Raw genomic sequence first — 25,002 nt, 5'->3', positions numbered from 1 at the left:
TTTACAAATTTATAAATATATACATGTATCATTTTAATTTTTTTTTTTTTTTTTTTGTCATATATATATATATATTTTTAAAATATCTCGTTTTAATTAATCAAAATAAAAGCTCATCCTCATCATTATTAGATTCAAAATTATTTAATATGAGTTTTCCTCTTTTTACTTGATTCATTAAATAACATTCTTTCTGTTTAAACCTTTCTATAATATATTTTTTGTGATCAAAGTGTACATCATTCCATGATGGAATATTCAAATTACTGTTCTTTGGAATATTGTAATTTCTTTGAATGCTTTCTTTTTTTGTTTCATTAAAATGAAATGAATTATCATTTGGATAATTATTTGTAGATTCTATATAAATATTATTACTTTTATTTTTTTCTTTTTTATCCCTTATATTGTACTTGTCATGTAACCCATTCGATCTAATATCATCATTATATTTATCATTTTTATATTCACTTACATTTTCATCCTCATCATCAGTATCATCTTCTAATGTAAATACAGTAAAAGGAGCCTTCACATAAGAATTATTTTTATTATTCCTATCTGATAACGAATTATTTTCCACCTTATCCCTTTCGTCTTCTACATCAAACAAACTAATGAGCTTCTTATCATTTATATCAAGTTCAATTTCTTTTAATGTTTCCATATTTATGTATCTATTAGATGTATTTTCATTCATCTTCCTTTTATTTTTCATCTTAAAAGATTTTTTTCTAGAAAATAATGATAACAAACTTGTATTTGAATATTCAAAATTTCTTATGGAATCTGCCAAAAGATAATTTGAAGTAGAAATGAAATTGGTTACTAAATATATTTTTTTTTGAGATTGTTTTTTTTCGTCTTTTTTTTTTTTTTTCATATCTAATGTAGATGTACTTATATTTTTATTATGATAATTTTCTATGGTATTATTATTTAAGTTGTTTATTTTTTCTAATCTATGAATATATGTAATTGCATCTAAAGGGAAATGAAAATTAATTATATGATCTACACCTTTTATATTGATACCTCTACTTATCAAATCGGTTGTTATTAATATTGCTGTATGTGAATAAGAAAATGAATGTAAATTTTGTATTCTTGAATTTAAAGATAGATTTTTATGAAAAGAAAAAACAGGCCAATTATGTTTTTTTAAAAAATTATATATTTTAATACAATCTTTTATACTATTTACAAAAATTATGGTTTTGTGTATTGGATATTTGTGAATCAATTTAAATTTTTTTTTATTAAAATATTTAATACTAGATGTTTTGTCATCACATCTGTCATTATCATCACATCTGTCATTATTATCACATTTGTCATTATCATCATATTTATCACACTTATCATTATACCTTTTCATATCATACATTATAGATCTCTCGTGATATTTTTTAAGAATATATATTAATATATCCAATCGATGCTCAAAAGAAGATTTTTCAAATTTATTAATTTTGTTAGATAAAGAAACATCTTTTAAATCTATAGAATTATTTTTATTTTCATTTTTTTCTTTTCCTTCTTCATCATCTTTTAAATTATCTTCAACTTCTCTATCATTATATAAATATAAGTTTATCATTTTTTCTTTATTTAATTCTATCCACTGTGTTTGAATATTATTGGGTATTTTATAATTATCTTTACTTACAATTTCAATGATATTATTAAAACGTTCTGTTAACATACTTCCTGCGGTTGTTGGTCCAACAGAAGGTAAGGTGGAAGATACATATATTAGTTGTATAAGTGGTAATGCTGCGTCTTCTTTTTTATCTTTTTTTTCCTTTTTATCTTTTTTATCTTTTTCTCTTTTATTATAGTTTTTGTTTTTATAAAAAGTATTTATATTATCACATGTATTTGTAATGTTATCATTTAAATGGACATCACATGTGTCATTCTTTACATTTCTTACATATTTATTATTATAATTATCATAACAAGTATGATCATTACTATTATTATTATTATTATGTATATTATGTGTATTATGTGTATCTATATTTTTTGACATATACTCTTCATATTCATTAACATTACCTTTTTTATCAATTAGAGCATTGTCTATGGATTCATTTATAATATCTATGTTATGATTACTTATATCAATATGTGGGTTATATATTTCTGGTCTTTTTTTAATAATCTGGAATATATTCATCATTGTATTTCTATAAGCATTGTTTTGAAACAACATATCTATCTCATCAAATATTATAATCGATGGTATTATTTTATTGGATATTTTATTATTATTTTTATAACTGTTTAAAAATATATCTGGAGTTGTGATTAAAATATCTGCATATGTCCACATTATTTCATCGTTACACAATACTGGATTATCTATATGTGTAACTTTTGATACCTCTAAATTTTCTAAATTATAATTTTCTTCTTTTATATAATTGTTTACATAATAATCGTTATCTACATTCTCATCATGAATTTTATTTGATGCTCTTTTATATTTATTATCTCTTTTGTGTGTTTGTGTGTGTGTATTATGCATATTATATATATCATCACCAATTTGTACATCTGTCATATGGTTATTATTATTAGTATGATCACTGTAAGGTACATCGTTTAAGGTTTGAATATTAATTCTTTTTAATATATCTAACTTTTTTATAACATTAATAATTTGACTTATGTTATCTTTATTAATAGTTAATATAACAACTGTTTTGTTTATTTGTAAAGGGTTTAAAGTTAAATATCTATAAATAGACTCCTCATTATAACTATCTTTTACACATTTATTTTCATCATTTTTATTTTTACATACATTGTTACTTCCATTTATTATGTTATATTTTATTATATTGTCTAATTTTTTTAATTCCTCTTCATTGGTGTAATCACTATTCAAGTTACTCAATTTTATATTATTTATTTTTATTATTTCAATTAATTTATTCATTATACTTATTTTATTTATTACCAATTCGTTTTTATTATTATTTATAGTAAGAGATGTGTCATTAAAATGATCTAATTTATTTTTTTCTCTAAATTTACTTTTCCTACCTCCTATACGTTGTATATATTTATTTTTATATGTTTCATCAAAATATGAAGGTAATAAATCAAATTTTTTATTTTTGAGTTTATTTGATATATCTAAAGTATTATCTTTAAAAAATACATTATTTTTATAATGACTATATTTCAATAAATAATCATTCATTTCATTATTTAGATTAAAATTATTATTAAATTTGTAATTTTTTTCTATAAGATTTTTATTAGATGCACCACTTTCTTTTTCATTGTAACTGTCTAATATTATTTGTTCTAAATAATCATGTAAGAAATAAAGATTATTTAATATAGGTAATAAATATGCAATAGTTTTACCTGACCCGTCAGGATAATTTATTATTGTATCTTTTCCTTGTTGAATTGTTAAAAAGCTATTTATTTGCATTTTATTTAATTCATTTATATGTATATTTTGTAAACCCAATAATAACATTTTATGAATATTTAATTCATTTATATTTTCATAATTATCATCATATTTATATATATTGTGTGGATCACTTCCGATTTCATGATAATTGTATTTTTTATATAATTTTTTTTTCATTTCTTCATATTTATGTTTCAGATTATTGTTATTTGTAACATTATATGGATCTTTATCATAACTTGTATGATTATAATTTTGTTTCATTTCTTTGTTTGTAATAAAATTGTTATAATTAGTTTTATGATTATAACAATTATTATTATTGTTTATGTTGTTTATTTCTTTATTATCCATATCAAAGGAATATTTTTCATATGTTTGGCTAGCCAATTGTTCATTATTTTTTTTTTCTGCTTGGGAAAATATTCCTGTACGTTCAGGTGATTCCCAGTTTTTTTTTTTTTTGGTTCTTAAACATTTGGCTTGTTGTAAAAGGAAAAGAGGTTTTAAGTTATTATTATTAAAATAATAATTATAACTATGTAATAGAAAATATTTATTTCTCATTATATTTCACAATGTAAAAAAATTATATTAAGTTTATATATTTCTTAATGTGATTAATCATTTTATCATATTATTTTTTTTATTAGTTCATTATTATATTTGTTATATATGTCATATTTGTAATATTTTGTCATGTTTGTATAATATTTGTCATATTTTTTGATATATTTTGATATTTCTTGATATTTATCAGATTTGTTATTTTTCAGTTATATTGTTCCTTTCTAAAAAAGGAGACAACAGCTAAATAATAAAAAAAAAAAAAAATAATAAAATCTACAAAATTTGGTTTTTTTCATATAAATCCATATAACACACATATATGGGTATGTATATATATCAAAAAATATGTACTTTTATTAATATATATATATTTTTTCTTTTTTTTCTAAAAGGAATATAGAAACTATTAAATTAGATAATATATATTTAAATATAATCTTATTAAATTATAACAAAAAAAAAAAAAAAAAAAAAACAGATGTAGGACTTATTCCTAATAAGTTAATTATATTTATTTTATTTTTTTTTTTTTAAATATATACAAATATATATGTATGTTTGCATATATTTTTTCAATTTCAAAAAAAATAATGTGATATTATTTCACTTAGGTTTGTATAATATGTATTGTACAGATGTACATTATAATATTGGATTTATAAAATATAGGATTAATTTTTTTTTTTTTTTTTTTTTCCCCTATATAAAAATACACCTAAGATGATATAAAATATATTTATATAATTATACATATAATAATATTATATATATATATATATATATATATATTTATTTATAATTATATTTTTTTTATTTTTTTATTTTTTCATTTTTAATTTTTTAAGGGTTCCTTATTTTTTGTAAATTAATTCTGTTATATATTTATGATTTATTATTTATTATATTCATTCATTTAATTAATATTTATTTTTATTTATTTTTTTTTTTTTTTTTTTTGTTTCTGTGTAAAATTTTATTATTTAAAAAAAAGAAAATGAGATTATCTTAGGATATATTATTATAGATTCATTTATTATAGTTATGTAGTTTTATTGAAAAAAAAAAAAAAAAAAAAAAGAAAAAATTAATAATGGGAGAAAAAGAAAAGAAAAGAAAATGTTTTTAAGTATTCAATTTATAATTTTATTTTTTGTACTGGTAGATATAAAAAATATCATAGCATTAAAATTAGAAATATTTAAAGGACGATTATGTTCTCCTAATACAATATGTATGTTTAATAAAGATAATAAAAAAAGATGTAGAAGAAAAGAAATACCTTTATTATTTGTTCCAAGTAATAAATGTTTAAAAGATTTATATATGCGTAAGCATTATAAAGTGAGTAAATTTGAAGAGAAGGGTAGTTTTTTATATTTAAAAAGAGGACAGAGAAATCGTAAAGATAAAAATTATCCATTCACAATATTTGTTGAATATGGTACAATTAAAAGTGTAGATATATTAGAAAAGGATAGTAATAAATATGAGGAGGGTAATCAAAATTATACAAATGTGATTATAGAAGGGTGTAAGGATATTATTGATTGTACGAAAAGTGAAGGTTTACAAAATTTAGTGAGTCAAAATGTAGTGGAAAATAACAAAATGGCGGAGAATAAAAAGGTGGGAGAAAATAAAAAGGTGGTAGAAAATAAAAAGGTGGTAGAAAATAATAAAATGGTGGTAGAAAATAAAAATGTGGTAGAAAATAAAAATGTGGTAGAAAATAATAAAATGGTGGAAAATATAAACGTTAAGGAAGATTTTAAAAAAAAGAATAATATAAGAAATAAAAGTCTGGTATTAAATAAAATAGGAAAGAGAAAAAGTTATAAGAAAAAAAGGAAGAGTACACGTTCACGTGTTGTTGATATACAAAATACGAATATGAGAGATTATTCCTTTTTACCATATCAAGGAAGGTAATATTAAAATTAAGAATATATAGCACATTAAAAGGTACATGTTATATAAATATATATATATATATATATATATATATATATGCATATATTTATATATATTTATTTATTTATTTTTTTTTTTTTTTTTGTAGGTCCTTAAAATTATTAGACATTATTTACCAGTCGTGGAGAGAAAAAAATTTCGACAATTTCTTTGACGTTTTAAATAGCGACGATTTTGATCATACATGCATAGAGAATTGGCTTCACAAATTTTCTATAAGTTTAAGTAAGAAATATTTAAAGTTAAAAATATGTGCAGATCATATATTAGTCCGTAATGAATATTATGAGAAAGAGAATAAGACATTGAAAGAATATAAGATAACTTATTCAATAATAAATAAGTGTTTAAAAATATTAATAAATAATATGTATAAATTTTGTTCATATGAAGTAACATCAATATTATGGGCTGTAAGTATTATATTGATGAAATCATTTAAGAATTCAACTTATATAGGATATAATATAAATAATGAGAATACTAAACATAATGAGATGATTATAAATGTGATTCAGAACTTTAATATATTTTTATCATTAATAATAAATAATTTAAATAAATTAAAATATAATTTATCTATTGATGAATCTTTATGGGCTGTTTGGAGTATATGTAAGTTATTATATTTTAATATATCATTTGATAATTATTATATAAAATTAAAAAAAAAAATATCAAATAATTTAAATAAAGAAAATAAAAGTGAATTAAAACAAAAAAATGAATTTATAAATAATGGAGAGGAAAGTTTATTAATAGATAAAAGTAAGAATGAAAATTATAATAAATTAAAAAATATAAGATTGATAGATAAAGAATTAATATTGAATGAGAATAAAAAAGATGAAGAGAATATATGTTATGATAATATATATAATAATAGTTCTTATACTAACTATCAAATATTTTATATGATGAAAAAGTTTAAATTAAGTGGTCAAGATATTGTAAATATCTTAGATGTTTTTAATTATTTATATAAGAAATTATATAAGAATATAAATTATTTAAAAGAAAAATATTATATATATATTCCATTTATTATATTTGAATCTCAAACATTAATGTTAAATAATAGTATATTACTTTTAAACAAAATATTATATTTAATATTAAAAAATGATGTATTATTAAGTTTATTTTCTTTTGACAAAATAAAGAAAACTATCTTACCACCTCTTACACAAAAAGTTGAAGATTATGAAGAAAAGTTATTACATTATAATAAAAATAAGGATTTATTTAGAATTAAAACATTGAGTAAAATATATAAACTTATAAAATGTATATCAAAAATATATTATCCTTTAAAAAATCAAAATATTTATAATATACATTTACATAATAATTACAAATATTTAAACACATCTATTTTAAAAAATTTTGTATTAGCATGTAATAAGGTTTTGATTAAATATATTGAATATTTTGTTTATATTATATATGGATATAAAAATATAAAACCAAAAGAAGACACAACAAAATATAGTAAGAATAATAAAATGGACACATCTAAAAATATTATACACAACAATAATAATAACAATAATAATAATAATAATAATAATAATAATAATAATAATAATAATAATAATTCGCAGTTTATTATTCAAAAGGAAGATATAAGAAAGAATGTTAAGGGAACATATAATATTAATGATAATGATCATATAAAAGATATTACGACAAATGATTTTTATAATAATAATAATGTGAATTTTTCTAGTACATATAATCAACAATTTGAAGAAATAAATAATATGAATATAAATCATGATATACGATTCAAATTTAAAAACGAAATAGTCTTCATTTATAACTGTTTAAAAAGTTCTTTAGTTTCTCTTATAAAACTGGATTTGAAAGATAAGTATATTTATGAATGGTTAAATAAAAATATATTTTTATTTCAATTTCCTAATAATTATTATGTAGATAAAAATAAGGATCAATATTTAGAATACATAGAAGAAGGACTACGAAAAAATAAAAGAAATGAAGAAATTATCAATGCACAAATGAATGATTATAATATGAATAAATATATAAACCATAATAATCATGATAAAAGTCAATATGATAATGTGACTAATAATGTGCAGCAATGTGTTTTATCAGATAATGATGAGGAGATTATGAATGGAAATTATTTGGAATCTGAAGAAAAGACGAAAAATAAAAAAGAAAAAAATAAGGATGATACTATATTAAATAATGGAGACGAATTATATGTAGATAATTCATTATATAATAATGAAAATATAAATAAAGAAAAACAAATATTAAGTGAACAAAATAAATGTGAAGAATATGATATGGATGTAAATATTAATAATGTTTATAAGGATGATGCTATAGTTGATAAATCGTATGATAGTAAAAGAAATGGTTTAAAATTATATGACAAGGATGAAGAAGAAGAACAGGAAAATTATAAAAATGATACAAATAATTATATATATAATGATATAAATAATGATAGAAATAATAACAATTTTTATAATATAAAAATGAATCAATCAGATGTATGTTTAGATGTTTTGGCTCTTAGTAAATTTACAAAACAATATAGTAATGAAATGAAAAGAAAATTAATAGACAATGTTGAGAAAAGTTTAGAATACTCTCTAAAAATATTTGAAAATATATATAATAAGAAAAAAGATGATTTACCATTATATATAATAATGAATGATATATATATAATAAAAGACAAATATATTGAATCATTATATGATGAAGAAACCAAAACGTTCTATAAAAAAAATAAAAATATTGAATTTAGAAATATTATTATGCCTAAACAATTATCTATATTTATTAATTATTTAGGAAGAAATATTTATTTAATAGATAAAAATAAATTAAATAGAATTTTTTATTTATCTATTCAATATATTAATATAACCAAATTTAATTACTTTACATCTAACGATATAATACACTTCTTACAGGGATTATTAAATTATTATAACCTACAAAATGATAGCAAAGGCATAAATAGTTATAACAACAATGAAGTAAATATTAATGGTACTGATAGTAGTAGTAGTAGTAGTAGTAGTAGTGGTAGTACTATTAGTTGTAGTGAGAAGATAAATAACAATAATAATAATATCAATAGTAATAAATTTATGAATGATTATATAAACGAATTGATCATAAATTTATGTTATATTGCTGAAGGGACATTTTTAAATTGGAAACTAGCAAATGTATGTCAATTAGTTTATCTCCTGACAAAATTTAAACATATACATAAAAATATTTTCAATAAATTTGACGAATTCTTAAATACTATACAATTTCCACAGTATGTTTATCAAAAGGAAAAATCTTATATTTTAAATAATTCTACAGTAAAAAATGACAACAAGGAAAAATATAAACATGATATGAATCTAACAAGTGATGATATAATATCTATAAATCAAAATAACTTCACAGACAACAACAATAATAATAATAATAATAATAATAATTATTATAATGTGGAAAAATATTATCCTAATAATTATACAAATGAGAAAAATAATGTATTACATAATAAAAAAAATAATATATCTATAAACGAATTTAAATATGATAACTTAGGTTCTGCATTATGGGCAATTTCTTCACTTAATAAAAATATTTTAAAGAAAAAGTATTATTTAAAATTTTCTTATTTGTTTTCTATATATTTTTCTTTACATATGAAATTTTTCTTACAATATAAATTAGGAGATCAACAAGAAAGAAAAGGTTCATATTTAAATTATAGTAATAAAAATTCTCATAATAAATATAACGATGATATTTCTTTTTTTAAACATAATATGAACTACTTTAAGAATGTGATAGATTCTATGACCATAAGTATATATATAAATACGTATACTAGGAAAATTAAAAAAGGATTCTATTTCTTATATGATGTTATATATAATAATGTCGATATTATTGATATCTTTTCATTGAAGGAGCTCTCTTATGTGTTGTATTCTTTAAGTAGTATAAATAAAAATGAAATAAGTAATACTGTATATCGAGGAGAGAAGCAAACAGGAGAGCAAATTTTGTTATTGAAAGGTGAGGAAAAATTAAATGCATCAGATGAAACAAAGGTATTAGAAGAAAAAGATGTATCAAATGTATTAGAAGAAAAAGATGTATCAAATGTATTAGAAGAAAAAGATGTATCAAATGTATTAGACAAATCAGATGTATCAAATGTATTAGACAAATCAGATGTATTAGATGTATCAAACGAAACAGAAAAATTAGTGTTTAAAAAGAACAATATTGATAATGAAGAAAATAAAAGTGAAGACGATTTATTTTATAATTTTTTAAAATCAAACATTTCATTATGTGTTGATGATTTGGATTATTTATACAATCTAGATTATATAAAAGATGAGGAAATTAGTAATCCAATAAAAACTCTCAATGAGATAGATGAAAATATTGATAAGCCTGATGATATTAATAATGACGACATTGAAAATAGTCCATCAACATTTTCGATGACAAATAATACTAATATATTGAGTGATGATAATAAGACAACCAATAGGAAGAAGAAAGGAACTGTTGTAAAGAAAGATAAGTTTTTAATATTTAAAAATGAGAGGATACATTTATCAAACGAATTTTTAAATAAATTATTGATGAAAATAAATGAATATACAAAAATAATTCTTAATGAAAAAAAAAATAACGACAAATCTTTTATTAATGATAATCATTATGTAAGTAATGCTAGTAAAAAAAATAGAATGGAGATTATCGATTTAATAAAATTAATATATAGTTTCTTTATTTTATTAAATCAAAAAGTACAAATAAACAAAGCACAATCTATAAATTTTCAACAAGTGGAAAAACTTATATTCCAATATAATATGGTTGTTAAAAAATTCTTACATTCTTTTAATAATATATATTATATAATTGATACTTATTCTTTAATAAGTAACATATATATCCTAGACGAATTTACAAAAAATATCATACGGGTAAGAACAACAAATTGTTATAAGTAAAAATAAATATATCACACATATATGTATATTTATATATTTATATATATATATATATATATATATATATATATATATATATATATATATATATATATTTTTATATTTATATATTTATATATTTATATATTTTTATATATTTTTATTTTTTTTTTAGGAGTTTGTGCAAATATGCATAAAAAAAATTGAGGAAGAAAAAATATTAGACATGGAAAAAAAAAAAATAAACTTAAGTATTCAAAATTTAAAGGTTACTAATTAAAAAAGATAATGCATATTATATATTTAATATGTATATTTTTAATAGTGCTTTGTTATATGTAAACACTATGAAATACGAATTAAATTGTAAATAAATTAATATATATATATATATATATATATATATTTTTATTTATTTATTTCTTCTTTTTTTGTGTGTACTTTTTATTTTATTTATTTATTTTTTTTAATTTTTTTGTAATTTGTCTTATTATTAACCCTTAATTAAACTTACACAAAGGTTTATGTAAGAGCATTAATTTTTATTAATATTATAATATATTTATAATACTATAATTTTACATGTTTACGATTTGTATTTTTATTTGTTCTCATTTCATATACCACATATGTATATTATTACATTTATTACACTGAATACTCCCTTTATTAAGAAAAAGAAGAATATTATTTATATTATCTTTATTTAAAAAATCATTCCTTTGTTTATTAACTCCACATAAACCATTATTATATAACTGTCTATATAAATTATCATACTGTTTCTGATTAACTTCTCTCTTTCCTTCGCTTTTCTTGTCAAATTCATATTTATTATAATATACTTTATAATAATCTGGATATATTTTCTTATATATTAATTCACATGCTTCATTATAATATATAAAGTTCTGACATTTTCTACAAAAATATTTACACAAATCTTTACTTGATGATTTCATTATATAAAATATTATTACATTATAACATTTTACAATTATTTCTTTTAAATTATATAAGTAATTCGATCATTATAAAACATTACAAATATATATATATATATATATATATATATATATGTATATATTTATTTATAGTATTAGGATATCTAGATATTTATACCTTATTTATGTAGCAAGTCAAAAATAGTTTATTCTTTTCATTTTAATGATATTATAATATATTATATATTTAATATATGACACCTACACATTAATATATAATATAGAAAAAGAAATAAGAAAAAAAAAAAAAAAAGTCTCCAATGTGTTATTCTTTTTTTTTTTTTTTTTTTTAAGTCTCTTAATATCCCATATTTATAAATATTATTACTTTTTTAAGTTTTTTTTTTATTCTTATTGTTTTATTATTCAATGGATATGTCATTTTTTTTTCAGTTACAAACATATAAATCATATAAATAAAAAGTATAACAATTAAAAATGATAAAGGTCATAAATTACAATTCATATTAATATGTGCATTAAAAATAAAAGGAAAATTATAAGAACATTTAATAGGTAATTTTAACATTCCATTTTTATGTAGTAGTTCTATTATATTTTTTTTTTTTCTTTAATATTTTAAAATATATTTTGGAAAAAAATTATGAACAAGTCATGCAAAAAAAAAAAAAAAAGAAAAAAAAAAAAAATATGTTATATATATATATATATTTATATATTTATTAAAATATATGAAGCTAATACTAACTGTTGATTAATCAATTTGTTTATTTCTCTATTATCTGTTATTATATTTATATATTTTCATTTCATTTTATTTCATTTTTACTTTTTTTTTTTTTTTTTTTTTTTTTGTTCTCATGTATAATTTGAAAAAATGCTATAAAATTGTTATAAATAATTAGGAATCTGCAAAATATTATGTATGGATAAGAAAAACGAAAAATAGGTAAGAAGATATAGAAAAGAATGATTGTTTTTATATCAGTATGGGTATTGTGTTTAATAAATGTTATGGCATATTGTATTAGTTTGAATAAATATAAATTTATAAAATCATATAATTTATATAATAAAAGGAAATGTCAAAAAAATGTATTATATGGGATTCCAAGGATGTATAAATGGCTAACTTCTTATTACCCAACAGTGAGAGAAGAATTAATAAATAATGAGAAACAAAAATCAGTTGATATATTTTATATTGATATGAATGGTGTTATACATCATTGTACTCATGCCAATAAAGAGAAGTTACCTATATATGATGAACATGAACTATTTTCAAATATTTTACAATATTTAAAAAATTTATTTTATTTGATAAAACCAAAGAAACTGATATATATAGGTGTAGATGGAGTGTCACCAAAGGCAAAAATGAATCAACAAAGAAAGAGGAGATTTCTTAGTATCTTCAAAATTAATGATAATGATAATACGTCTAATTTGTTTAACCCTAATTGTATAACAACTGGAACAGATTTTATGTATAAAATTAATTTGTCATTAAATAAATGGTTCAAAATCTTGAAGAAAAAAAAAATTTTCGAATTTGATGTTATTTTTTCTGGTTCGGACGTAGCTGGCGAGGGAGAACACAAAATTTTGAAATACATAAGAGAGGTAATAAAATGAATAAATAAATATATATATATATATATATATATATATATATATATATATGTATGTATGTATAGGCATATTTGTTTTTATTTATTTATTTATTATTATTTTTTTTTATACTTTCACTTCTTAGAACTGTAAGAGAGATAGTAACTTTAAAAATTATAATCATTGTATATACGGACTGGATGCAGATCTCATTATGCTGTCGCTTGTTACCCATCTGAACAATATTTTTATTTTGAGAGATAAATTTAAAATAAGTAATGATTTACAAAATAATATGTTAGAAAATATCGAAAGAACACAAGACACTTTTATTAATGAGGAATATAATTCTTCTAATGAAGATCAAAATGATAACATAAATTATAAGGAGGAAGGAGAAAACACGCAACTGCATGAAAAAAGTAAAACAAACGAATCTCTTGTAAAAGAAGAAAATAATATTGAGAATGAAAATAATGATGAGATAAATAATTCGGAAGATATGAACAATATTTTAGGTGGATATAAAATTCCTTTTTTTCCAAAGGTTCATAAATATACAAAAGAATATTATATAAATTATGAAAGCTTAAATAGTAACGACTTTGAAATATTAGACATATATAAATTGAGGAATTCTATTAAGACACAAATAGCTACATATATAAATAAATTAAAAAAAGAAAAAAATATCGTCTTCAGTATAAGCAGAGTGGTTGATGATATTGTATTTTTATCTTTTCTGGTTGGTAATGATTTTCTTCCCCACATACCAAACATTGATATTAATGAAGGATCTATGAACGAAATTTTGAATTCATATATCTTTTATATCTATAAATATTCGAATTATATAACATATAAGGATAAAGTACATATAGAACGACTAAAAATTATTTTAAAAATTTTAAGTGCTCAAGAATTTGAATATTTTAAGAAAAGGGGAATTAATGAAAATATTAGTGAATTTACGGATGAACAGAAATATAAAAAATATTATTATCTCCATAAATTTGGTCTCGAAGATCCAAAGGAAATACAAAAAATTGTAAAAAAATATATAGAAGGATTATTTTGGAATTTACATTACTATCATTTTGGATGTGCCAGTTGGTATTGGTAATTATATCATAAAAAAAATGAAAAATATGTATAAGTGTATTTGTGTGTCTGTGTGTATATTTTTTTTTTTTTTTTTTTTTTTTACATGACTTGTTCATAATTTTTTTTTTTTTTTTTTTTTTTTTTGAAGGGAATATCCATATCACTATGCTCCTCTATGTAGCGATTTGTTAAGTTTTGAGAAATCGGATTTCTTTTTTGAAAAGGTATATATAAAAAGTAAAAATTATTTTATGGTATTATTTATTTAATACATATGTATATAAATAATTTTATCTTATTTATATTATATTATATTTTATTAATTTTGTGTTTATTTTTTTCATTTTTAAGGGTAAGCCCTATTCAGCATTTACACATTTGATAAGTGTGCTACCTCAGAAGGATAAGAATTTGCTTCCGGATGCATACAAGTAATAAGAAAAGGGAAAAATAAAATTATATATGTATATGTAAATGAACATATATAAATAAATAAATATATACATACATATATATATATTTTTATTTATTTATTTCTTAAATTTCAGAAATATTTATGTGGAAGATGAAGTAAAGTCATTTTTCCCTGAAAACGTAAAAATTGATCCAAATGGAAAAAAGTAAACACAAAGAAATTATAAAATGTATTACTTATAAAATAAATTGATATCTATAAATAAATGAATGAGTATAAACATGTATATATTTTTATTTATATTTTTTTTTAGAGAAACATGGGAATATATTGTTCACTTGCCTTTCATAAACTGCAATATGATTAATAAAATAATAACAGAAAAAAGTAAAACGATCTCCAAGTTGAAATACAAATTAAGGTATAAAGGAAAGGACAACCATATATATATATTATACATATGATTAATATAAATTGTTTAAAAAAAAAAGAAAAAATGTTTGTAAACATAAAAAAAATTATTATTTTTCTTTATAGGGAATTGAATGGAAGAGAACATAGATATTAAAATTTAAATAAATAAGAAAAATATAGAATAATAAAATGAAGGGAAAAAAAAAAAAAAACATAAGACGTAGTGAAATATATATGTCAATTGTAAAATAAATAAATAAATATATATATATATATTATATTTATTCATTTAAATAATGTAATTAAATTTTTTAATTTTTTAATTTTTTAATGTTTTTCGTTTATTTCATTTTTTGAAATGATATAATTAAATTCTCCCTAATTTCTGTCCTTATCCATCATGAGCATCGTTTTGGTGTAGGTACTACGAGGGATATTTCTACATAAAAAAAAAAAAAAAAAATAATAAAAAAAAAAATAAATATATATATATATATATATATAAGATAATACGTATGTATCTATATAATTAATATAAAACGAAAAGGAATATACCATATGAATATTATATATGTGGATACATAAAATTATATATATATATATATATATATATATATATGTATTTTTTTTTTTTCTTACATTTTTTGCACTTGATCCATTTCGCTAGTTGTTATCATGATATCTTTTTTTGGTGATAATGATATATCATCCCTAAGAAAAAAAAAAAAAAAAAAATATTTTTATTTATTTAATATTTTTTTGTTACATTGATATATGTAAAAAGACTTATTTTAATTATAAATAAAAAATATAGTATACTATATATAATAATTTTATAATTCATTGTATTGAGGGCTTGTGAATATAATAAAAATAAAAAAAAAACACACACACACATATATATATATATTTTTGTGATAACTGATTTTGAACTGACTTGTAAGATGAAAATCCGAAAGCGTTTGGAGATAAGTAATTAAAATTAATATTGACTTTATTTTTTATCATATTAAAAATGTATGAGATTATATAATTGAAGAGTGTATATTTTTTTGAGAAGGAGAATGCATTAAAAGAATAATTTTTGACATATAATCCTTTTGATATATAATAATTGATAATTTCGTTAGCTGTTTGATTTAATAATTGTAATAGTTTGATTTTATAATAATAATAAATATAGTATGATTTTTGTTGTGCTTGATAATTTTTATTGAAAGGTAATAGAAAAATTTTGGAATTATAATAATCGAAGAGTTGATCAATATGATTAATTTGTTTTTTAAATTGCGAGAGAATATCTGAATTGATTTTAATTCTTTGTATATTTTCTTTGAATAATTGGTATAAATAATTTTTTAGAATTTCTAGATTAGAATCATATTTTTCTAATAAGTCTGATAGAATAATATGTAAAAGATATGAGTATTGTTTTTTTTTAATTTCTTGTACATTATTATGTGAGTTAATATTTTTATTTAATTGACAATTTTTAAAATTGTTTAATAACCTTTCTATATTATGAATTTTATTTTTTATATTAATATTTTTTATATGATTTAAAATATTATTGTTTGGTATGTTTATATCTTTAGCAATATATATATATTCTTTTAATATATCTAATTTATAGCTTGAGAGGAAATTATAAATAAAATAATTTTCATTTGTTAAATTTTTTATTGTATCTGGTTTATATTTTTTAAAAAATGTATCATTATTTTTATGTTCATATTTTATTAAATTCTGATTTTCTTGTTTATTTGTATTATTAGTTGTGTTGATATAATTTGTTTGTTTGTCTAATATATTATTTTTTTTTTGATAGTATAACATTTTGTTTTCATCTATATCTTTATCAATTTTATTGATATCTAGAATATTATCTTTAGTAAAAAGAAAGTTCACATTTAAATATTTTTCATGAATATTTTGATCTTTTAAATTATAATGGTCTTTCATAAAATTCTGTATTACATGAACAATTTGTGATTTTTCTTTAGATATGATATTATTCTTTTTATTTGAAAAGAAAGAGGAGTTATAAGAAGAGTCATTTAAATGTTTGTCTTGATCATGATCGTTATAATTATAAATGAAAAATATAATATTATAAATATTATTATAAGGAGGACATAAATTATTACTACAAGGACTATTACTATTATTATTATGAATATTATTATTATGAATATTATTATTATTTATGTTTATATTTTTGTTTATATTAGATTTATTGTAATCATTTTTATTAAGGAGAAATAAAAAATCCAATGAATTTATTATATTGTTGAAAGGTATAATATCAATCAAGTGTTTATTTAAAATATCATGATAATTTAAAGGAACAATAATAACATCTGAATTGTTAATATAAGAACTGAATACTTCTAGATTGTTTTTTAATTTTAATAAATTATTTTCTATATATTCAAAGTTATTTGAGTAATTTTTATCTTTATCATTTGTATCATTTGTCATATGTTTATCTTTTTCATATTTTATATTTTGTGTAGGTGTGTCATTTATTTTATTTTTTTTCTCATTATCATTAATATCATCCTTTTTATTATTATTATTATTATTATTATTATTATCACTGTTTTTATCTTTATGGTCTTCTATATAAACATCTTTATTATTACTATTTGAATATATTAATGGCAAGAAATATATTTTCTTACATTTATTATTATGTACCTGTTCATATATTTTAATTCTATCTTTTATTTTACTGTTATATTCATTTTTATTTTTTAAATTAACATTATTATTATCAACCACACTATATATATGGAAATATAAATCTTTTTTTGGATGATAAATATTTTTATTTAAATTTATTTTCGAGTATACTATTGATATATCCTTATTGTGTATGACAATAAAGGTGAAGAATAAAAAAAGAAAAGAGCAGAACATATTCTTTTTACATTATTATTGGTTCTATTTGTTAAGATATGCCAGCTGGAAGTATAAAAAGATAAATGAAAAATATAATATATAAAAATATATATATATAAAAAAATATATATATAAAAATATATATATATTGATATATTTATATATTTATTTATTTAATGTGAAGAGAAGGTGATATTTTAAAGGATTCATTTATATATATATATATATATATATATGTGATATTATTAATTATATTAAATATGAATTATTAAGGTTTTTATTAAAAAAAAAAGCCCTAGAAAAAATAAAAATATATATGTATATAAATATTATATATATAATATTTTAATTTTTTAAAAATATTCATCTATTTTATTGTAAGGCTATTTGTATATAATATATTATATATATATATGTGATACCACTTAAAACATATTATAGTATATAATACACAATTATTTAAAAAAAAAAAAAAAAAAAAAAAAAAAAAAAATGAATATACATAAATATATTTTATATATATTTATATACAAATCAACTTTTTTTTAGTTTTCCATATTTTTATAAAAGAAGGTTTTTTAAAAAATCAAATTATATTTACAGTTTAACCATTAAACAAAAAAATAAAATAAAATAAAATAAAATAAAATAAAATAAATAAATGAATAAATAATGTATGAAATGTTTTAAATTAAAAGAAAAACGAAAAAAAAAAGAAAGAAAAAAGAAAAGGAAAAGGAAAAGGAAAAAATAGTGCTTATTTATCATAATGATTGAATAAATATTCCAAGAAACCAGTGTGATACATATTTATATGTATAAACCACAAAAAAAAAAAAATAAAATAATAAAAATAAAAATAAAAATAAAAAAATATATACGTACATAATTATATATATATATATTTTTTTTTATTTATATAATATTTAACAAATGTGTGATTTTTTTTTTTTTTTTTTTTTTTTTTTTTTTTTTTTTTTTTTTTTAATTTCCAAATAAAATTTTATCTGTTTGTACTTTTTTCTTTTTGAGTTTGTCCTTTTTCTTTTTTTCAGCATTATTTTTAAATCTTTTGGTATTATTAAAATGAATATATTTTAAATCCTTGTTATAATATTCTGGAGTTCTAGGAAGTAACGGTTTTTTAATATTAAAATAACTAGTAATCTTTTCAAACATTTCTCTATCTTTTCTTCCTAAGTAAACTAATAATCTTCTACGTTTACTAACACATTTGAATAATCCTCTCAAGCAAGCGAAATCCTAAACGGGATTTATCACAAAAAAATAAAATAAAATAAAAATATATATATATATATATATATATATATATATATACATACATACATACATATCATTTTGTAAATACATTTTTGTTGTACCTTTTTATTTTTTTTCATATGTTCTGTGAGGAAGAAAATTTTAAATGTCAAAATGATAATTTGAATTTCGCTACTCCCACAATCTTTATCGTGTCTTTGAAATATTTTTCTATATTTTTGTGTTATCAACTCTTTTAGTAGTTCCTTTAAAAAAATATATAATATATATATATATATATATATATATATATATATGTGTGTGTATACATATTTTTATGTATATTAATTTTTTATTTTATTTTTTTTTTATTTTTTTGAAGAATTACCGGCTTGATTGTTATGTCCTCTTTGTGAAATGAGAAAGATCTTTCTAAAAGTATATTTTCACTCTTCTTTAAAATTTCGTTAATTTCTATTTTTTCTTTCTCTATTTTATTTTTTATATCACTATACACATTTGTTTGTTTTGTTTTATCCTCCTTGACACTACTTGTATTTCCATCTTCTGAAAAAATATTTTCTTTTCCTTCATTTTGAACTTTTAGAATTTGTCTTTTGATTTTTTCTTGAGGAACGTTTCTTTTTCTTATAAGAGTAAAAGGATACACCCCAACATTTTTATCTATAAAGATGAGAAAAGCACAAGTGTGAACATACATAAATATTTAAATAAATATAAATATAAATATAAATATAAATATACATATATATATATATATATATATATATATATATATATATATATATATATATTTATATTTATTTATTTGTTTGTTTATTTTTTCCCTACTTATATTATATCCATAACAAAATAAATAATTAGACCATATTTGTATATAAAGAAATAGCAAACAAGTTACACATGATTTTATGCTTTTCATTTAAAATTATTCATATATTATTTTTATTTATTTGATCATAAAGATAAAAAAAAAAAAAAAAAAAAAAAGAAAAGAAAAGGAGAAAAAAAATTTTATTTTTTATCAAACATACTGTACAAGTCAAAATAGATATTATATTATATTATATTATATTTTATATATGATTATGTTTTTTTTTTTTTTTTTTTTTTTTTTTTTTTTTTTTTCATTAAACTTGTCTGACTTCTGATTCTTGAACTTTAAATTAAGGCTTAATAAAAATATTATATATATATAAAAAAAAGAAAAAAAAAAAAAAAAAAATATTACATATAAATGTATATATTATATATATATATATATATATATATATATATATTTATTTATGTGTAAATATTTTATATTATATATTCCTTTTTTATGTTAACACTTTATATACATAAGAATAAATCTTTGAATAATAATTTTCCTTTTATTTATATTATGATCATAATAATATTTGAAATAAAAAAAAAAAAAAAAAAAAAAAAAAGGCACCTTATTATAAACACATATAAATAATATACTAAATAAATGCAATACTATAAGATGTGAAAATATAAGCATTATATATATAATATTTTATTGAATATTTTAAAAATGGACTCACATATATATGTATATAATATTATGTTTTATAAAATAACACTACAAAGGAATAGATAAACAATAAAATATATATATTATATATATATATATATTTATTTATTATTTTTTTTTTTTTTTTGAGGTATCAGGTTTTAAAAATATTAAATCCTTTATAAACACGAACAAATACACCCGTACTATTATTGTATATATTATATATATGTATATATATATAATATATTTTATTTAATATCTATAAATTATTATAATAATTAAATAAAAATATAATATATTGAAATGTTTATTATTCGCCCTATATATATATATATATATATATATATTTTATATATATATATTTTTATTTATTATATGTAAATTATTTTCTATAATTATATTTCTCCATGTAAATATAAATATTTTGTTTATATATATAATTGAAATTATATAGATAAATCATATATTATGTTCTCAACATTTTTTTTTAACCTTAATTAGATAATTAATAAATATTTTAATAATATTTTTATCTTTATAATTTATCATTATATATATATATTTATATTTATTTATTTATTTACAATTTTTTTATTTTATTAATTAAATTCTACATAAAATACTTTCAAGGTTTATCCATTTATATGTTATTTGTGACTTTATAATTTATTTATTTATTATTTTTTTTGAAATGTTAATAATAGTTGTTGAATTAAATATCATATGATGATAATAATTTTTTAAAAATAAAGATTTTTTTTAAAAAATATAAAAATAATTATAAAGATGTATATGTATATATATATGTGAACATATATATATAATATATATAGTTATATTAACTTATATCTCATTATTATCACAGATATTACATATGTGATTTTATATCTATTTATATATTTTTTATTTTATATTCGTCGTTGTGAATTTGAATTTTTAAATAATGCAAATAAATATTTCAAATATAACAAATTCGAGTGAAAATAAAAAGGAGAGAGTAAACATACACAGTCATATAAAAGGGCTAGGTGTTAATACAAATATATATCTTCATGAGAATGAGATAAATTTAAGTGATGAGAAATATTCGATGTTTTTTGATAACAGTTGTGGATTAGTAGGTCAATTTAAAGCAAGAGAAGCTTCATTATTTCTAGTAGATTTAATAAAACAAAAAAAATTAGCTGGCAAATGTATTTTATTAGCAGGTCCTAGTGGAAGTGGTAAAAGTGCTTTAGCAATTGGCATCAGCAGAGAAATAAATAGAAAGATGCCATTTGTTTTTTTGTCTGGATCAGAAGTATATAGTAATGAAATCAAAAAGACTGAAGTTATTTTAGAAGCGTTTCGAAAAAGTATACATATAAAAATTAAAGAAGAAAAATTAGTTTATGAAGGTGAAGTAGTTGATATGGTTGTTGAAGAAAATGAATGTTTATATTCATTGAATAAAGCTAAACAAATTAATGCAATCATTATAACATTAAAAACTGTTAAGGGTTCGAAAACATTAAGATTAGCACCTAAAATACATGAACAAATAGCTAGAGAAAAAATAAAAATTGGTGATGTTATTTATATAGAAACAAATACTGGACATGTCAAAAGATTAGGTAGATGTAATGATTATGCCAAAGAATATGATATAGAATTTGATGAATATGTCTCTTTACCAAAGGGAGAAGTTCATAAAAAAAAAGAAGTAGTTCAACAAATATCTTTACATGATATAGATCTAGCTAATGCAAATCCAACCGTTGGAGAAGATCTAGCATCTGTATTAAATTCTTATCTAAGACCTAAGAAAACAGAAATTACTGAGAAATTAAGAGTAGAAATTAATAAAACTGTGAATAAATTTTTAGAATCTGGACTAGCCGAAATTATTCCAGGTGTATTATATATTGATGAAGCTCATATGTTAGATATAGAATGTTTTTCATATCTTAATAGAGCAATCGAATCACCATTAGCACCTATTGTTATTATGGCAACAAACAGAGGTATATGTACAGTTAAAGGTACTGATAATATAGAACCTCATGGTATACCTGTAGATTTATTAGATAGACTTATTATTATTAAAACATTTCCATATACATTAAAAGAAATCATACAAATATTAGCTCTTAGGGCTCAAACAGAAAAAATTAATATTACTGAAGAAGGTATGAATTATCTAGCCAAAATTGGAATACAATCATCTCTACGATTTGCTATGTTATTATTAGAACCTTCAAGAATTATAGCTAGCTTAGAAGGAAACACACTTATTGATGTAAAACATATAGAACAGGCTGATGAATTATTTATGGATGCAAAAACGTCTGCTCACCGTGTAGTAGATCAGTCCAATAAATTTGTTAACTGAGCAAAAATTTAGCATTAGTCATATAAAAAAAAAAATAAAAAAAATAACAACATATATATATATATATATATATATATTTTATTTTTTGAATATTTTTGAAAAAATATCCTTTATTTTATCATAGTCAATTTTTTGTGCCCCAATTTGTTATTATGCATATACATGTATATGTCTCTATATTTTTTTATATATGTTTATATTAGTTGTCTAATATGGATACAATTATATATATATATATATATTTATTTATTTATTTATTAATTTACTTTTAAATTTAAAACATTTTATCAAGTAGCCACTTTAATATATTTTTTCTAGTGTTATTATTTTAATACTTCTTTTACTTTTAAATTTAACTAGTCATAAAAATATATGTACAAATGAAATAAAATATGGTCAATATTATATACGCATATATGAATTTGAATATATATATGAATAAAATATGAGTGCACAAAAAAAAAAAAAAATAAATAAATATATTTATTACATATAATTTGATATATATATATATATATATATATATATGTCTTACCATACATGTGCTAATTTAAAGGACAAAATTGATGTAAATAAAAATAAAGCTGAAGAACCAAATCCAAAACTAGTTCCTAGAATATATGGAAAACATTTGTTGGTCCCCACACGACAATTTCCTACTATATTATATTTGGTTACAACAATATAAAACATTAAAGATATTATAAAAATACATGATGTACTTACAGCATAAGACAAAAGAAAATCTCTTGAATTTTTTGTATTAGGTATTAAAAAAGTAAATATGGTATATATAGTAAATAAAAAACCTACAAAAATATGGGAACCTAATATAAAATCTATATCATTAAACATTACTGCTGTAACAAATAGTAAAAGAGATGAAACTATTCCAAGTATAAAAGTGATTTTTTTAATATTTAATTTCATTTTATCGACAAAAAAATTTTTAATTGTGTATATCTATGGTTTGATGTTTGTTAGTTATTTGTGGTTTCATGAATCTTTTCTGAAACGTTGCACGTTTGGATATATATATATATATATATATATATATATTTTTATAATTTTTTTTTTTTGTAATATATTTATAAGGTAACAAAATTCTTCTAATAAAATGTTTAAAATATATAAAAGTAATATATATATATCAAGAACATTTAAACAGTCTTATATTAAAATGAATAATTTTTTTTTTGTACCTCATTTAGTTTTTTTAATTTTTTTTTTCAATTTAAAATGTGGAATATAGAAATGTCTTAAAAATAATAATAATATTTATTTTATTTTTATCCTTATTTCTAATATAAAGAAGGATTATATTATTTAACGGAAAAGGTGAAAATTATATTGTGCACATCTGGTCACATATATATATATATATATATAATAGAATTAAATACTTTTATTTATACATTTGATA

The 25,002-nt window shown here is 18.5% G+C and overlaps 8 protein-coding genes across 8 annotated transcripts; 3 read left to right on the top strand and 5 right to left on the bottom strand.

Annotated features, from left to right (window-relative positions):
• Window positions 1–100: 100 nt before the first annotated feature.
• Window positions 101–4,006, bottom strand: PADL01_1104800 (DEAD/DEAH box helicase, putative; the record flags this gene model as incomplete). Its single annotated transcript, XM_028682501.1, has 1 exon — window positions 101–4,006. One exon carries the CDS (start codon window positions 4,004–4,006, stop codon window positions 101–103), a length of 3,906 nt encoding a protein of 1,301 aa, XP_028538773.1.
• A 1,119-nt stretch (window positions 4,007–5,125) lies between these two features.
• On the top strand, window positions 5,126–11,269 carry PADL01_1104700 (conserved Plasmodium protein, unknown function; the record flags this gene model as incomplete). The annotated part of the gene is made up of 3 exons (XM_028682500.1): window positions 5,126–5,934; window positions 6,069–10,983; window positions 11,165–11,269. The coding sequence occupies 3 exons, from the start codon at window positions 5,126–5,128 to the stop codon at window positions 11,267–11,269; spliced, it is 5,829 nt and encodes a 1,942-aa protein (XP_028538772.1).
• Window positions 11,270–11,600: 331 nt separating this feature from the next.
• Window positions 11,601–11,951, bottom strand: PADL01_1104600 (conserved Plasmodium protein, unknown function; the record flags this gene model as incomplete). Its single annotated transcript, XM_028682499.1, has 1 exon — window positions 11,601–11,951. One exon carries the CDS (start codon window positions 11,949–11,951, stop codon window positions 11,601–11,603), a length of 351 nt encoding a protein of 116 aa, XP_028538771.1.
• Window positions 11,952–12,923: 972 nt separating this feature from the next.
• Window positions 12,924–15,655, top strand: PADL01_1104500 (exonuclease, putative; the record flags this gene model as incomplete). The annotated part of the gene is made up of 7 exons (XM_028682498.1): window positions 12,924–13,580; window positions 13,714–14,687; window positions 14,821–14,896; window positions 15,024–15,103; window positions 15,221–15,292; window positions 15,401–15,508; window positions 15,625–15,655. The coding sequence occupies 7 exons, from the start codon at window positions 12,924–12,926 to the stop codon at window positions 15,653–15,655; spliced, it is 1,998 nt and encodes a 665-aa protein (XP_028538770.1).
• Window positions 15,656–15,879: 224 nt separating this feature from the next.
• PADL01_1104400 (conserved Plasmodium protein, unknown function) lies at window positions 15,880–18,423 on the bottom strand (the record flags this gene model as incomplete). The annotated part of the gene is made up of 3 exons (XM_028682497.1): window positions 15,880–15,940; window positions 16,141–16,212; window positions 16,439–18,423. The coding sequence occupies 3 exons, from the start codon at window positions 18,421–18,423 to the stop codon at window positions 15,880–15,882; spliced, it is 2,118 nt and encodes a 705-aa protein (XP_028538769.1).
• A 966-nt stretch (window positions 18,424–19,389) lies between these two features.
• Window positions 19,390–20,608, bottom strand: PADL01_1104300 (apicoplast ribosomal protein S15 precursor, putative; the record flags this gene model as incomplete). Its single annotated transcript, XM_028682496.1, has 4 exons — window positions 19,390–19,668; window positions 19,788–19,931; window positions 20,054–20,349; window positions 20,518–20,608. 4 exons carry the CDS (start codon window positions 20,606–20,608, stop codon window positions 19,390–19,392), a joined length of 810 nt encoding a protein of 269 aa, XP_028538768.1.
• A 1,543-nt stretch (window positions 20,609–22,151) lies between these two features.
• PADL01_1104200 (RuvB-like helicase 2) lies at window positions 22,152–23,579 on the top strand (the record flags this gene model as incomplete). The annotated part of the gene is made up of 1 exon (XM_028682495.1): window positions 22,152–23,579. One exon carries the CDS (start codon window positions 22,152–22,154, stop codon window positions 23,577–23,579), a length of 1,428 nt encoding a protein of 475 aa, XP_028538767.1.
• Window positions 23,580–24,110: 531 nt separating this feature from the next.
• On the bottom strand, window positions 24,111–24,509 carry PADL01_1104100 (conserved Plasmodium membrane protein, unknown function; the record flags this gene model as incomplete). Its single annotated transcript, XM_028682494.1, has 1 exon — window positions 24,111–24,509. The coding sequence occupies one exon, from the start codon at window positions 24,507–24,509 to the stop codon at window positions 24,111–24,113; it is 399 nt and encodes a 132-aa protein (XP_028538766.1).
• Window positions 24,510–25,002: the final 493 nt, after the last annotated feature.

This window comes from Plasmodium sp. gorilla clade G2 (assembly GCF_900097015.1).
Source record: "Plasmodium sp. gorilla clade G2 genome assembly, chromosome: 11".
In the NCBI taxonomy this organism is placed as follows: domain Eukaryota; phylum Apicomplexa; class Aconoidasida; order Haemosporida; family Plasmodiidae; genus Plasmodium; species Plasmodium adleri (nom. inval.).
The sequence above is the reverse complement of the archived record's forward strand: the minus strand, read 5'-3'. Positions and strand labels throughout refer to the sequence as shown.